At 34.9% G+C, this 17,437-nt stretch overlaps 1 protein-coding gene across 1 annotated transcript in view; it reads right to left on the bottom strand.

Moving 5' to 3' along the window:
• ETNK1 (ethanolamine kinase 1) overlaps positions 1 to 17,437 on the bottom strand; it is a 74,195-nt gene that overhangs the window by 28,714 nt on the left and 28,044 nt on the right. Inside the window, exon 3 of the mRNA XM_023643241.2 lies at positions 4,974 to 5,114. Coding sequence (XP_023499009.2) covers positions 4,974 to 5,114 — 141 coding nt within the window. The remainder of the gene's footprint in view (positions 1 to 4,973; positions 5,115 to 17,437) is intronic.

The raw sequence follows: 17,437 nt of genomic DNA, 5'->3' as shown, positions 1-17,437 counted from the left end.
GAAACAGAAGGGAAAAGGAAAAATGGAAATATAAAACACCCAGAAAACAAGAGATAAAATGGCAGTGTTAACCCTTCATATATCAGTAATCACTCTGAATGTAAACGGATTGAATTCTCCAATCAACAGACATAGACTGGCTGGACAGATTAAAAAACAAGACCCAAGAGTATGCTGCCTCCAGGAAACATGTCAACTCTAAAGACAAACATAGGCTGAGAGTGAAGGGATGGAAGACGATACTCCAAGCTAATGGCAAGTAAAAGAAAGCAGGTGTTGCCATACTTATACCAGACAAAGTAGACTTCAAGATAAAAAAGACAATGAGAGAAAAAGAGGGGCAGTATACAATGATAAAAGGGACAGTCCACCAAGAGGATATAACACTTATAAATATATATGCACCTGACACAGGAGCACCAAAGTATATAAAACAACTATTAACAGACCTAAAGGGAGAAATTCATAGCAACATAATAATAGTAGAGGACCCCAGCATCCCACTTACATCAATGGATAGATCATCCAGACACAAAGTCAACGAGGAAATAGTGGCCTTAAATGAAATATTAGACTAGATGGACTTAATAGATATATATAGAACATTCCATCAAAAAACAGCAGAACCCCATGGCCGAGTGGTTAAGTTCATGCTCTCCGCTTCGGCAGCCCAGGGTTTCGCCAGCTCAAATCCTGGGCGCAGACATGGCGCTGCTCATCTAAGCCATGCTGAGGCGGCATCCCACATGCCACAACTAGAAAGACCCATAACTAAAACTACACAACTATGTACAGGGGGGCTTTGGGAGTAAAAGGAAAAATAAAATCTTTAAAAAAAAAAAACAGCAGAATGCAAATTCTTCTCAAGTGCACATGGAACATTTTCAAAGATAGACCATATGCTGGGAAACAACACAAATCTCAAAAAATTTAAGAAGACTGAAATCATATCAAGCATCTTTCCTGACCATAACGCTATGAAACTAGCAATCAATTACAAGAAAAAAGCTGGGAAAGTCACAAATATGTGGAGACTAAATAACATGCTACTGAACAATCACTGAATCAATGAAAAAAATCAAAGGGAAAATCAAAAAGTACCTGGAGACAAATGAAAATGAAAACACAACATACCAACTCTCATGGGATGCAGCAAAAGTGGTGCTATCAGGGAAATTTACAGCAATACATGCCTACCTCAACAAACAAGAAAAATCTCAAATAAGTAATCTTAAACTACACCTAACAGAACCAGAAAAAGAACAAAGCCCAAAGTCAGCAGAAGGAGGGAAATAATAAAAATTAGAGCAGAAATAAATGAAATACAGACTCAAAAAGCAATAGAAAGGAGCAATGAAACTAAGAGGTGTTCTTTGAAAAGATAAACAAAATTGACAAACCCTTAGCCAGACTAAGAAAAAAGAGAGAAGGCACATATAAATAAAATTAAAAATGAAAGAGAAGTAATTACAACAGATACAACAGAAATACAGAGGATAATAAGAGAATACTGAAAAAATATATTGGACAACCTAGAATAAACTGAATTAAATTCTTAGATTTATACAACCTCCCAAAACTGAACAAATAAGAAATAGAGAATTTGAATAGACCAATCACAAGTAAAAGACATTGAAACAGTAATCAAAAACCTTCCAAAAAGCAAAATTCCAGGACCAGATGGCTTCTCTGGAGAATTCTAACAAACATCAAAAGAAGATTTAATACCTATCCTTCTTAAACTATTTCAAAAAATTGAAGACGATCAACTCTTCCTAATTCATTCTCCCAGACAAGGATAACACAAAGAGGTAAAACTACAGGCCAATATCGCTGAGGAACATAGATGCAAAAATCCTCAACAAAATATTGGCAAATCAAATACAGCAACACATTAAAAGGATCATACACCATGATCAAGTAGGATTTATACCCAGGATGCAGGGATGGTTCAATATGCACAAGTCAATCAGTCTGATATACCACATTAACAAAATGAGGAATAAAAGTCACATGATCATCTCAATAGATGCAGAGAAAGCATTTGACAAGATCCAATATCCATTTATGATAAAAACTCTCAATAAAATGGGTATGGAAGGAAAGTACCTCAACATATAAAGCCTATATATGACAAACCCATAGCCAACATCATACTTAAAGCTGAAAAAATGAAAGCCACTCCTTTGAGAAAAGGAACAAGAAAAAGATGCCCATTCTCACCACTCTTATTCAACATAGTACTAGAGGTTTTGGCCAGAGCAATTAGGAAAGAAAAAGAAACAAAAGGTATGCAAATTGGAAAGGAAGAAGTAAAACTCTTGCTGTTTGCAGACTAAAGAATCCACCAGAAAGCTATCAGAAATAATCAACGACAGAAAAGTGGCAGGGTACAAAATCAACTTAACAAAAATCAGTTGCATTTCTATACACTAATAATGAACTAGTAGAAAGAGAAGTCAAGAATACAATCCCATTTACAATTGCAACAAAAAGAATATAATATCCAGGAACTAATTTAACCAAGGAGGTGAAACACCTATACACTGAAAACTATAAGACATTATTGAAAGAAATCAAAGAATACATACAAAAATAAAAAGATATTCTCTGCTTATGGATTGGAAGAATAAACACAGTTAAAATATCCATGTTGGGGCTGGCCCAGTGGCTTAGTGGTTAAGTTCATGCACTCTATTTTGGTGGCCCAGCATTCAGAGGTTCAGGTCCCGGGCACTGGCCCAGCACTGTTCATCAGGCCATGCTGTAGAGGCAGCCCACATAAAATAGAGGAAGATCGGCACAGATGTTAGCTCAGGGACAATCTTCCTCAAGCAAAAAGAGGAAGATCGGCAACAGATGTTAGCTGAGGGCCAATCTTCCTCACCAAAAAAATAATACTTAAAAACAGAATTACCATACGATCTAGTTATCCCACCTGAGTATTTATCCAAAACATGAAATCAACAATCCAAAGAGATCTACACACCCCTATGTTCACGGCAGCATTATTCACAATAGCCAAGATGTGGAGGCAATCCAAGTGCCCATCAACTGATGAATGGATAAAGAAAATGTGAGAGAGATATATATATGGAATACTACTGTATGTATGGAATGGAATATTATTCAGCCATAAAAAAAGACAAAATTGTCCCATTTGCAAGAATATGGATGGACCCTGAGGGTATGAATGTCAAGTAAAATAAGTCAGAAACAGACAAACACCGTATGATTTCACTCAGATGTGGAAGATAAACACATGGACAAAGAGAAGAGATTAGTGTTACTGAAAAATAACAATGTATACCTGAAATTACACAATATGACCTCAAAAAAATTATAATCATGTACAAACAAAAACAAATGGAAGAAAATATGAAAAATATTTTTAATATATAAATTGCTTTTAATGTTCTAGTGTTGTATATTCTATTGGAGCAGGGTGCTTACGCTCTGTTATTTATCACAGTGCATCTCCAGCTTCTCCAGAGTATTACTAACCTCAAGGATTTAAGGTATATCTTGGAGAGTCTAGGAAATGTAACCCAAAACCTACATAAATAAACTCCTGTGAATAATAATAATAATTTTTCAAACAGCAGCTAAAATTTAACACTTATATGGCCAGGCACTGTTCTAAGCACTTTATATATACTAACTCAATTAATCCTCAAAAAAACCCTGAAAGTTAAATATACCACTCCTGTTATTTCCATTATACAAATGAGGAAATAGGTAACTTGCCCAAGGTTACCCAGCAGAACTGTTAATTGGCAGAAGTGAGATTTGATCCCAGGCAGTTTGGCTCCAGAGTCCTGTGCTCTTAACGCATGCAATACTAGACTGCCTCTCACCTCTGCACTATCCTAAAAAGTCAGAAGACCTCGCATTCACTATTGCCATCTACTTCATCATTTTAAGTGGTTTTCCCCAAAACCTTTCAATAAGATAGCTATTTCAAAAGAGAATTTTCCATTTTTATGCTGTCATTTCCTGAACATCCAGCATACTGGAGACTTCCAGATGTTTGCTTACCTCAGTCCAAGGGGTATAATATCCCTATCAAATTCAAAGTCTGACAAACTACCTACAAATACAAACACATACACAGAGTGAATCAAACTAATCTTTGAAATAATCAAACTCAACAGAACAATATATATATTTTACCTAATGAATTATAAAAAATAAAAAATAATTTCTAAGTCCTGCTTGCCTCTGTTGTCTTAAAAAAAAAAGACTTTCTGAATACAAAAGGTGAAGTCTTCATGTATGTTTTGGTATAAAGGACAAAACAAGATCTCCAATTTCTGTAAGAGTACTAATCACACCCTGTAAAAATATGTTCATATAATTTAGATTCTAAATACTGATTTATAAAAATTTTTATATAGAAAACAATGAAATACCCGACTGAGTGTGAACCTGGGGAGTCAGTCTTACAAAAGCTGAATAAGGCTCCAGTAAACAAATTTTCAAGCTTATTATCTGGGACTTCGTCACAGTAAACTAAACCCAAACTTTTTCACACTCCAGTATTACTACACTGCCCCAATGTTGATTTCTAGTGCCAATCAAAACAGCTTTGAACGAAAGGAAATTATTTTTAAAAAGCCTCTATGGCCAACTCATACTATGGAAAAATGTACTCATTCATAGTGATCTTTACATTACCTTTATTTCCAAATAAATGTTCTCTATTTGTTTCTTGGTCCCTCACCTCTACTCAGCTCCCTGCTCCTCGTTTTTGTACAGTCTTGGGGGTTTTTTTTCCCCGAGTCAGCCGGGGAAGAGAGAGGGGCAGTTTTTTCTGCAGTGCCATCTGAGAGTCAAATGGACCAATGCTTATTTTATTAAAAGAGATAAACCAAACCAGATTTTATACACAGAAACCCTGCAGTTATCTTTGAAACCCTAAATATATAGCAAAGCAATGTAAAACATATTTTTGAATGTAAAAGTGATTTTACCTTTTATTAATGTCTTCATCTGCAAATCCTGTGGGAATTAGAGAGAAATATTTTCCCATCTTTAGCCACAGATTAGATTTGGGAATCCAGCCATTGTGTGCATGAATAGCATGGATTTTAGCAAGCTGACGTGCTATTAGCCTGTTTAAAAGAAACAACATAAAAAGAAAATGTTCAGCATCATACAGTTCATGTCTATCAACAGGCAAACTAAAATAACTAGCATGTATCCATTCATAATATGATTTATTTTTATCATATATAAGATTCAAAATAATTTGGCAAGTGAATTCTCACAAGGATAGACAAACGTACGTTTAAAGCATCAGTAGGAAGAAACATCTACAATTAATATGACAATTAAACACTGTGTCCAAAAGGGGATGATAGTCTGGAAGTAGGTGGACTATGTTGATTATATAAACAATGTTTCGGACCAGCAGAACAATACACAATTATAAATGGTTCTAAGGCACACATCACACATTAATCAGAGATACATTTAAATTGCACCAAAACATTTTAATTTTAAGCCTTTGAAGTCACTGAGGTTAAAGGGCAAAAAGGAACAGAAGTAAAAAGGTAATGGGCAAATGAGTTCTGTGAGTTAATTTCTATAATGGCATTAAAGAAAATTCTCTGAACGAACGTTAGGATTTTATGATGTCAGAATCAATCTTCTTGATGCAACAACAAAATGATCTGAAGCTGTGTACACCTGTGTCCACACTAGCTTTGTATCTATAGAACCTAGTACAGCAAATGCTAATGAAGGAATAAGCATACCAAACAGAAATAAGAAATGTTATCAAAGTCTGTAGACTAGCAGGTGGAAAAATGACTTAATAATCTACAAATTAAAGAACTTAAAACCGGCAAATTTTCAAGATTCTATCTATCTAATACAATACTCCCCAAAGTATAGTCCTAGGACCTACAACACAGCACCACCTAGAAATGTCTGAAGTCCCACCTCAAATCTACTGAGTCACAATCTCTGGGGTGGGCCCCAGCACTCCTCATTTTAAACAAGATCTCCAGGTGATCCTAAACCACTGGAAAGTTTGAGGGGCACTGATACAATGCTCCAGTTCTGTAGCTTGGCTATGTACTGAAATCAAACTTTGGAAACTTCAGAAAAAAAAAAAATGCAGAGCCTTGGGTGCTACTCCCAGAAATTCTCATTTAATTGGCCTGATTTAATTGGAATAATTTAATTGGATTTAATATTTAAATATTAAGATATTTAAAAGCTTCCCAGATGACTTTAAAATGCAAAAACATTTGCGAACCACTCAACTAAGGCGTGCAGGGAATCTAGCACCGTAGCAATCCCTCACCAACCTGTGATTAAATAACACAGTTTTATTATATTTTTACACTATAGCAACCATTCTTATCCACCTTTTTCGAGTAACAAAAGACTCCTGATTTTCGTTCAGACAAACTTCTGTGCCCCTCACTTTTAGTTCATATGGACTGATCTGAATCTTAACTCCCTATCCCGTCTATACCACTAACTTTAGGAGGGATATATATGACAGACCTGCCCAGAGCATTCCATCCTTCAGGCCACAGTGATGGTTTGGGCTTATTACCCCACAGATCCTAAGACATTCATTGAAGCTACTGACTTTGCTGGAAGCTATTAGTAAAAGAGGAACTCCTTCCACCACAGCTAGACTGATTAGATAAGCCTGCAACTGCTGATAATTACAACTGCCTCTCCGAAGGAAAGTTTGCAGGAAAATAAAGCTAACACAGAATAAAACAGAAGTAAGAAAGTGATATTTCTAATGACATTGTTAGAGCTCCTGGATCCACCCATGCTTGAACTCAATATTCTCAGATATACGCAGGAATAAATTCCTTCTTCTTTAAGTCAGTTCGAATTTTCAAATTATTATCCTCGACCAAGAGTCCTAATGCATTAGCAAAAAATTAAAATCTGTAATCTTTTTGGGTTTGTGTCTTTGGCTCATCTCTCTCAAACAAGCTGGCAAACAAACATTTCTTTATATAAATTAACTATTGTTTGACTGACTTTCCTCAAGACCACATACTCATGTCTACAAGAATACAGAAAAAGGGGGCCAGCCCCGTGGCTGAGTAGTTAAGTTCGCGTGCTCTGCTTCAGCGGCCCAGGGTTTCACAGATTCGAATCCTGGGTTCGAACATGGCACTGCTCGTCAAGCCATGCTGAGGTGGCATCCCACATGCCACAACTGGAAGGACCCACAACTAAAAATGCACAACTATGTACCAGGGGGCTTTGGGGAGAAAAAGGAAAAATAAAATCTTTAAAAAAAGAATACAGAAAAAAAGAAATCTATTTTATGCCAATCTCTCATATATGCATACAAGGCTAGGCCTCAAACGAAGAGATGATACTTTAAGCACCAGGAAACAACGTGAAAAAGCCAGGTGACAAAATCAAAACAAAGGAGAGTGCAAATACATATATAAACACACACCCACATGTAAATATATATAGGTGCATGACAAGAGATTTTCACATATTGAGGTATATGTGGTAGCTACTCTGGTTCAAAACTGATTCGGTTTGAACTAAAAAGCCTGACTTACACCCTATCAAACATACACTGTACATCTGCTTTAACCTCTAAAGAATGAACTCTTAAGAATGCATACTTCCCCTCCTACGCCCTGTTGGTAATACCCAGGTGAGGCCCTCTAGCAAAATCAGGGTCACGCTGACCTGTCAATTCGCAGCTGAGTACCTCTTTGAAACTTTGATGAGTATGTACCCTGCCATGTTTAATGTATGATTCTTTGTTCTAAAAAGGTGTAAATCTATTGTGAAAACCATGATTCTCTGGAAAGCTTTCTTCCTTTCTGGAAAAGGCCTTCCCAGGTTATAATCCTCAGTTTGGCTCAAGTCAAACTCACCTATCCCTCTTTATCTATAGAATGGTATTGGTTATTTTTTGTACGTATGTTTGTGTGACACATACATAAGCCAGTAAGAACTGGTCTTAAAACTTTAAGGAGGCTAGCTGGGACAAGAGATTTGAAAAAAGATACAACCCACGTTACACAACTCAAGAGACAATCTATGTCAACAAAACATTATATCCTAGAAATGTTTACTGAACAAATGAGACCAAATGTTTACTGAATAAGTGATTCAGGAGAAGGGTTAAATGTTAGGTTAAATATTTAATTAAATAGAAGGTTAAATAAATGCACGATTATAATATATTATTCAGCTAGGAGCTACCGGAATGACAATTCTCTGGTAAATACTTGAAAAATGGATAAAATATGGTCACAACTCCAGGGGTTCTTACAGGTTAATGGAACCTGTTGACATGAACAGCTGCTGAAAGAGAAAGCACCTACTAATTTTGAGTGCCTTAACTTATCTGGCAGAAAGGTGGCTAACCAGGGCTGAGCCAGGATTTGAACTGATCAAGTGATGCAAAAACCAAGCCCTTTCCACAATAGAATACCCCCAACACTGCAAAGCATTAGTTGAGTTTTCATTCTGACTTTGCAGTTGTATTTTCAATTTGAACTTAAGGAAATCTTTTAACTTCTCTGAGTCTCAGGTTCCTTATAAGGAAAACAAAATTATTGCCGTATTACATAACCAAAACTTCTCCTTCAACTCTAACACGATATGCCCCTAAATACCAAAAATAAATTTATATAAAAATTTAATCAATTTAAAGATTTAAGTTCAATGACAACATGAACTTCACATTCATATTCATATACAAAGAGTCTGTAGACTAACTTCACATTTCACACCAATTTCCTACTAGTTATAATACAAATATTAAATGAATATAAACTATATGGAGTGACAGAGGTAAAATTCTCCAAATGACAGTGATTTGTATCAGAAATTTATCAAATATAATTTTCTCCTTTGAACAAACTTCTGAAATTACGCACATTACTTTTATATGAAATTTTAAAAACATTTCTGCATAAGGTGATATACACCTACTCAAATGAAAAACAAACTAAAATATTAATGATACTACAGCAAAATTAGTATTTGCAAAAAATGTCAAAGCTCAAGAGTTAATAATTAACGTCTTCTAAAGTAAATTACAGATATATTTGCCCTATCTAAAGGCACATTATTAAAATAAGATTATATGAGACAAAATTAATACTGAATGATAGTATCATGTTTACACAGGCAAAAATATATTCAGTGTGTTTTTTAAAATGTTTTGTAGCATTTTCCTATATAATTCAAAACAGAATAGCAGCAAATAATAATGAGATTGCTTTATCAATACTATTGATAAATACTACCATTAAGTTATCCTACAAGGGGCAAAGACTATGCCTTATTCTTCAATCTATTCTAGCACTCAGCACTTAGAGAGGAGGTACACAATAGATAATTGATGAATGAGTCATTATCCCGGCAACAGACTGAGGGTACATTTAGAAATTGAGCAAGGGATTCCCCTACTACTAGGTTCATTGTCAGGTGGATTGAACTCTTGGATTTTTCAAAATCTCATATAATAAGAACTATAAGAAAATTAATCCCTTGCCATACAAAAACAGACTATCAATTTGAAATACTGCCTCTTCTTTGACAGGAAAGATACATCTTGTATAAGCTTCTCCAAGTCTATAATTCAAGGCAATTTCTACATGTCCCAGAACTACTAGTGTATCTTTTCTGTAGCGAAATAATAAGAAAGGGAAGAAAATCTATTTACTATACAAATAACGAGTATAGTTCAACTACAAGGATAGCACTACGTACTTAAAAAACTAGGCTTTGCTAAGAGATTTAAAAATTGAGTCCTAATTACAAGTTCCATACTTATCTAAAATTTCTGATACACTGGGCTTGAACAAAACAAGCAATTTGTGAAGAATGGCTTTTTTAAGAATATTAATTGTTTTTACTAGTAAATGAATTCAACAAAGTTGAAGAACATAAAATCAACATAAAAATCAGTTGCAGTTCTACATTAACAATGAACAATCCAAAAAAGAAACTGAGAACAATTCCACTTACAATAGCACAAAAAAGAATAAAATACTTAGGAATAAACTTAACCAGGGAAGTGAAACACTTGTATGCTTAAAACTTCAAAATGCTACTGAAACAAATTAAATACACAAGTAAATGGAAAGACATCCCATGGTCATGGATTCGAAGACATAATATTAAGATGTCAATACTACCCAAAGTGATGGGTAGAGTCAAAGCAATCCCTATCAAAATCTCAGTAGTGCTTTTGCATAAATAGAAAAATCCATCATAAAATTCAAATCTAATTTTAAGGAATCCTGGATAGCTAAAACAATCTTGGAAAAAAAAGAATAAAATTGGAGGTCTCACATTTCCTGACTTCAAAACTTATTACAAAGCCACAGTTACCAAAAGAGTGTGGTAGTGGCATAACAACAGAGATGTAGACCAATGGAACAGAGTCCAGAAATGAACCCCTGAGTTTATGGTCAAATGATTTTCAGTAAGGATGCTAAGACCATTCAATGAGCAAAAAATAGTTTTTTCAATAGCTGGTGCTGGGAAAACTGGATATTCACATGTAAAACAACTTGAACCCATTCCTTACATCATATACAAAAATTAACTCAAAAGGAACAAAAATCTAAAAGTAAGAGCTAAAACTTTAAAATTCTTAGAGGAAAAGCTTCATGACACTGGATTTGGCAATGATTTCTTGGATATGACACCAACAAGACAGGCAACAAAAGTAAAAATAGATAAATTGGACTACATCAAAATTTAAAACTGGACATCAAAGGACAAAATCAACAGAGTGAAAAGGCAACCCACAGAATTAGATAAAATATTTGTAAATCATATATGTGATAAGAGACTAATATCCAGTATATATAAAGTACTTCTACAACTTAACAACAAAAAGCAATTAGAAAACTGGGTAAAGGACTTGAATTGACATTTTCCCCAAGAAGATATACAAATGACCAACAAACATAAAAAAAGATGTGAAACATGACTAATCATGGGGAAAATCAAAACCACAATGAGATAGCACCTCATAGCCATGAGGATGGCTACTATCAAAAAACAAAATAATGAGGGTTGGCAAGGATATGGAAAAATTCAAACACAGTGCATTATTGGTGGGAATGTAAAATGGTGCAGCTGCTATGGAAAACAGTACAGTAGTTCCTCATAAAACTAAAAATAGAATTACCATATGATTCAGCAATTCCATTTCTGGTTATATACCCAAAAGAATTGAAAACAGGGTCCCAAGAAGATATTTGCACACCTTTGTTCATAACAGCATTATTTGCAATAGCCAAAAAGTGGAAGCAACTCAAATATATCCACCCATGGATGAATAGATAAACAAAATGTGGTATATACATACAATGGAATATTATTCAGCCTTAAAAAGGAAGGAAATTCTGACACATGCTACAATATACATAGATAAACCTTGAAGACATTATGCTAAGTGAAATAAGCCAGTCACAAAACAATCAAAAGTATCGTTCCACCTACCTAAGATACCTGAAGCAGTAAAATTCATAGACAGAAGGGCGAATGATAGTTGTCAAGGCTGAGGGTAGGGGGGGAATGTGAAGTTGTTTAAGGCATATAAAATTTTAGTTTTGCAAGATGAAAAGGATTTTGGAGACTGGTTGCACAACTATGTGAATGTACTTAAGGTTACTGAACTGTATACTTAAAAAAATGATTAAAATGGTAAGTTTTGTTACATGTATTTTACCATAATTAAAAAGAAAAGATTTTTTTTAAAGATTTTTTTTTTTTTTTCCTTTTTCTCCCCAAAGCCCCCAGGTACGTAGTTGTTTATTTCAGTTGTGGGTCCTTCTAGTTCTGGCATGTGGGATGCCACCTCAGCGTGGCCTGACAAGTGGCACCATGTCCACGCCCAGGATCCGAACCCACGAAATCCCGGGCCGCCGAAGCAGAGCAGGCAAACTTAACCACTCAGCCATGGGGCTGGCCCCAAAAAGAAAATTTTTAATTAAATAAATAAATGGTCATAAAAAAGAATATAGTTCTTAAAAAGACTTGATTAGAGCACCTCAACTGTTTTCATTAGTAAATTTTATATACAACAGAAAAAAATCATAAAAATCTCATTACATTAACAGCATTATTTAGTCATTAATTTTTATTTTCATATATAAGAAGGTAATAAAAAATTACTTTAAGATTTCTGGTTTTCACTGTCATAGATTGATCTTTCCTCTACCTAGTTCTCAATAAGTAAGGTTTTACTGCATTAACATGAAGGCAAATGCTACTCTAAAATACCATACCCAACAAAGCCAAATGTCTGAAAATCTCAAGGCTTCAAAGAATTTCCTCCAATACCCACGAATTTAATTGCTCCCTCTCTTGGAAGTTTTTAAAATTTTAAGAGCATTATAACAATAATAGGAATATTTTGAAAGTGAAAAATAATCCCTAATCCTACCATTCCAAAAGAGTTTATTTCATTTTTACAAACTCCCTTTGAGATTTCACATAAGCAAATTACTGCCTGGTCAGCTAATAAGCTGATTTTTTCCTCTTAGCCTTGCATCAGCCATTCTGCATGTTTTAGACACAATATTCAAAATTATCATTTCATTGGTAGCATAATACTTACTTGTGCTGAGGTATCTTAGTCATATCACAACATAAAGACTTGTCATGACAGAAACATAGCATATAACTTCCTTTTATGAGTTACTATATATACTACCCTACTGATTTCCGAACGAGAACATCACCAATTTTACTTGCAACCCACAATGTACCATATCCACTACAATACCCTCAACACTATGTCAGTGTTTTTTAATTATGCTTTTTGATAAATGTACAATAATTCATTTTAAACTGAATTTCTCCTATCGTGTCTCTTGCTGGGTGGTTTTAATTAAACTTCAACCAGGGATTCCCAGCAAGAGGTAAGTTTTGGAGAAATACCTGATGAGAAAATTCCTAAGTACCTTTGAATTTTAAAAATGTTCTGCAGGTCTCCGCAATATTTGATTGCTAGAAAAAAGTTTAAATAAAACTGATCTTGATAAATTTCCATAAGTCCAGTCACTAGTTAAGTATTAACTGGTGCAACTCATCTTTACCTATCATCCCAATCCCTCAGCCTCCTCCAGGCTCTGCCTCATCCTTTGAAGTCCAGTTCGAATGTGATCTCAGCAAAACACCTGCCTAACTTCCCAAGTGTACCACAGTAAACTATCCAAACTTCTTTTGAAAATCTTTTCTGTTCTTCTGTGTAAACTATTTAGCTTATTTTTTGTCCAAGGTTATTGTCCTGTCACATACTGTAAACTATCAGGAAAGCAGGAACTGTTTGCATTCTTTTCCTCCCCTAGGCTAGATTAGACATAAATATCTTCCAAAGACTCCTATATTCAAAGTAGATATTCTGTATTATAATCATAACATGGGCAAGTATCTATGTCTGAATGAGCCAAAGCAAGAGAATACTGTGGACTTTGATCTAAGGCTCAACCAACGTTCACTGAAGCTATGATTAATCAGTCTAGATTGTTGGCTACATATTAGGCTGTTCTAACAACATGGCTCAAAATGTGACACCTAACTAACTCTAACCTCAAATTAGTAACAAGTCCTTATTAATGAATAAATCAAAGATTTTTTACCATAAATACACAAAATTCATTTTTAAAGGAGAAAAGCTAAATAAGCATATCATTCCAAATTTATATCCCTAACCTCTTCTGCAGCTCCAGAATAATCATTTATTCAACTGCTTGAAATTTTTTTGAAGTATTTCTCTACACATATTGAAAACAATAAAAGCATATTCCTTTTGAAATCATCTATAATTCAGCTATTTTAATAATTTAAATAAGCCTTTCCCTCAATTAACTTTTCTTTTTGTATTTTCTGTTGTATAGTAATTAACAAAACCTGCTAAACACTTAAATATGCTATAAGAGAATTACAACACAATCTGAAATAAACTTAATAGCAAAATAAGTTAAATAGCAGTGTTACTACTCATAATGTTAACTAACTATAACCTATTATAGAGTTTCTTACTGTCGTCTTCTTTTGCTTCCTGTCTCAGCTTCCACTCTGCTTCTATTTTTCAAAATTGTGGGTCAATTCAATGTATCACTTATTGCAAGCCAAATGTCACAGGTTTAATTGAGAGTACTGATATCTGGTTTCTAACACTATGTACTCTTTTTTTTTAATGAAATGTGTGCATGTCTGCATTAGTTATCATTTTTATACATATTCTAAATAAGTGGATCTAACTGAAAGTACAGCAAAAACCTTCTTTATTAATAGACTTTTTTTGTAGAGCAGTTTTAGGTTCACAGCAGAACTGAGGGGAAGGTTCAGAGATTTCTCATAAACCCCCTGGCCCCACACATGCATCACCTCCTCTCATAAACATCCCCCACCAGAGGAGTATATTTCTTACAACCGATGAATCAATATTGACATATCATTATCACCCAAAGTCCATAGTTCACTCTTAGTATTGCACATTCTGTGGGTCTGAGCAAATTTATGACAGGTATCCACCATTAGAGTATCATACAGACATTTTCACTGCCCTAAAAATCCTGTTCCATCTATTCATCTCCTCCCTCCCCACCAACCCTTGGCAATCACTGATCTTTTTACTGTCTCCATAGTCTTGCCTTTTCCAGAATGTCATATAGTTGATTTAATGCAAACATGTTTGTGACATCATATCAAATACCAAAGTGAGCTTTGACAAAACTTCAATGTTCTTGATCAAAAACTGCATTCCAACTTTCTACTTGAGGTTCTTAAAAAGATCAATTATGAAAAGCTTTCCTGTTAGAAGAGAAATTCTACAGTAAGCTTAATGATGATTATTTAATTATAGAAAATGATCAGAAATTAATATATAGGAAAGTCTACATTCATTTTCTTCTTGAGTCTATTCAATTCTAAAAATTTTTCACAGTAAGTTATTTTTTATAAGTGGTGTAACAAAGGCCTTACTATTTTCCTTTACATTTTATGCTCTTTTTCTCAATGAGTAAGTAGAAAGGTTAAGTTACTTATCGTTAGTATTCTTTTCAGATGTACTTTTACTAGTCATGCGATCTTAGGCAAATTACTTAAAATCTTTGCACCTTACTTTTCTCATCTATTAAAATGGGATTATATTACCTATCCCCTAGAATTGCTGTGAGCCATGTTGAGAACAGTATCCAGGCTCATTAAGTGCTATATGAGAATTAGGCACCATCGTCATTATTTCAGTATATCATTTCTCCAATTAACAGAACTGTAATATACCCGTTACTATTATTATTTTAGTAGTTAAAAAAATAAAATCTTAATTTTTAATATAAAATGGTTGCTTCAAGGAAGTCAAAATAAAAACCAAAACAAGGGAGGACAAATGGGTAGTAATTACCTAAAATTGCTTAGTTGACAGATTCTGAGGTCTCATCTAGGTTCAGGAAGAAAGAGTTCCAAGACTGGTTAGTGTTGTCTGTCACAAACAAGGGAGGGGGATAAGTGGCAATAAATATTTGCTATGCCACATCCATATGCTGATTTCATACACCTCAAGGAATACTATATAGTCACATGTCGCAAACTGATGTTCAGTCAATGACAGCATATACGATGGTGGTCCCATAAGATAAATACCATAGAGACTATGTGTGTAGTAGGCTATACCTTCTAGCTTTGTGTAAGTACACTCTATCATGTTTGCACATGACAAAGTAGCCTAAAGATGCATTTCTCAGAATCTATCCCGTCATTGACAAATGACTGTATGCCATAATAAACAGCTCTTAAAAGCAAAAACGTCTGTTTGAATTTTAAAATTCAAAAAATATGTTTCTAAAAGCCAACAGATTGGTAATATCCACTATATTTTGCCCAAGCAGTATTTTAATAACTTCCTTTAGTTAACATCCAAGTTGTCAGAAGCTCTGTAGAAGTCAAGTAAAGCATGCAAAGTCTTAAGCGAAAAAAAAAGTTAAAAGCTAATGCTTACATAGTGTGTAACATATGCCAGGGATTGTTCTAAGCTTTTTACATATAGTAACAACTTTAATCCTTACAACAACCGTACACACAGGTACTATTACTCTTATCTTTTAGATGAGGAACTTGAGGCACATTTAAGCGTTCAAGTACTACATCCAAATTCACACAGCTCATAAAACGAAAGCAATCTGGCTCCACAGTATACCTAGTCACAGAACTATACTGCCTAATATAGAATTTCACATGACTTCTGATTTCATAACTTTGCACTATCACTGAAAGAGAAAAAAAACCCAGGCCTCTAGTTTCTATCATGTGACTATAGAGTAAAAGGAGTTGAGAATCTCCCGAACATAAACTTCTGATCAGCAGATTAAGTTCAACTGAAAGTTTAAATTTGGTGTATTAAAGGCAGTTTAGGAATATCAGTATGAACCGTACGAAAGTGTGGGTTTTACAAAGGCAGTTAAGACTGCTACACCAGTTATAGTGCTGAAAGTGGGGGTCAACTTGCTTTAACTATACTCAGTCATTTGTTTGCAAAAGTGGTTAGATAATGCATTACTAAAAGCCACAATATAGATACATCTCTGAGGCTGGGGTCACCATCGTAATAGGTTCAGGAACTGAGAGTCAACTCCTTGTCCAGTTCAGGACAGTCGAGACCATTTTGTGAACATGCATCCTATGAAGAGGCATCAAGCTTGACTACACTGGCACAGATCATCAATTAATTGCCTTACTTTTCCTTACCTCCAATCATCTATTCCCACACTTCAGACTGCCCCCCCAGCGCCCACCCCCATATCCCATAACTATCCCTGAGTCTCCATTTTTGAGGAGGTGGATCTGAGATTGATTCTCCCACCTCCTCGCTTAGCCACCTTGTGATTAAATCCTTTCTCTTTGCAAACTCATCATCACGGGGATTGGCATAATCCTGCGGCAGGGAAAATGAACCTGGTTTGGTAACAATGGTATTAGCCTTAAGCAACTTTTTTCTTAAATCTTTTAGACATTGACTCTTAAAACTAATATTTTCCTCTCTGCTTTAGCTACTAGGAAGCTCATATAGCCCTTCTCTAAAAGCTTTATGGAATAGGGCTGGCCCCGTGGCCAAGTGGTTGGGTTCGCGCTCTCCGCTGCAGGCGGCCCAGTGTTTCGTTGGTTGGAGTCCTGGGCGTGGACATGGCACTGCTCATCAAGCCACGCTGGGGCGGCGTCCCACATGCCACAACTAGAAGGACCCACAACAAAAAAAGAATGTACAGCTGTGTACCGGGGGGCTTTGGGGAGAAAACAGAAAAAAATAAAATCTTTAAAAAAAATAAAAAATAAAAAAAAATAAAAGCTTTATGGAATAGATTTTTTTGTATCTGAATCTAATTCGAGCTTTTCCTTTGGCCTAATTTATGCATCAATTCATTTTTTATCCTGTTAAACAGTAGTCCTCCCTTAT

The sequence above is a fragment of the Equus caballus genome, chromosome 6 (genome assembly GCF_041296265.1).
Source record: "Equus caballus isolate H_3958 breed thoroughbred chromosome 6, TB-T2T, whole genome shotgun sequence".
Lineage (NCBI taxonomy): Eukaryota > Metazoa > Chordata > Mammalia > Perissodactyla > Equidae > Equus > Equus caballus.
This window is presented reverse-complemented; position numbering and strand designations above follow the sequence as displayed.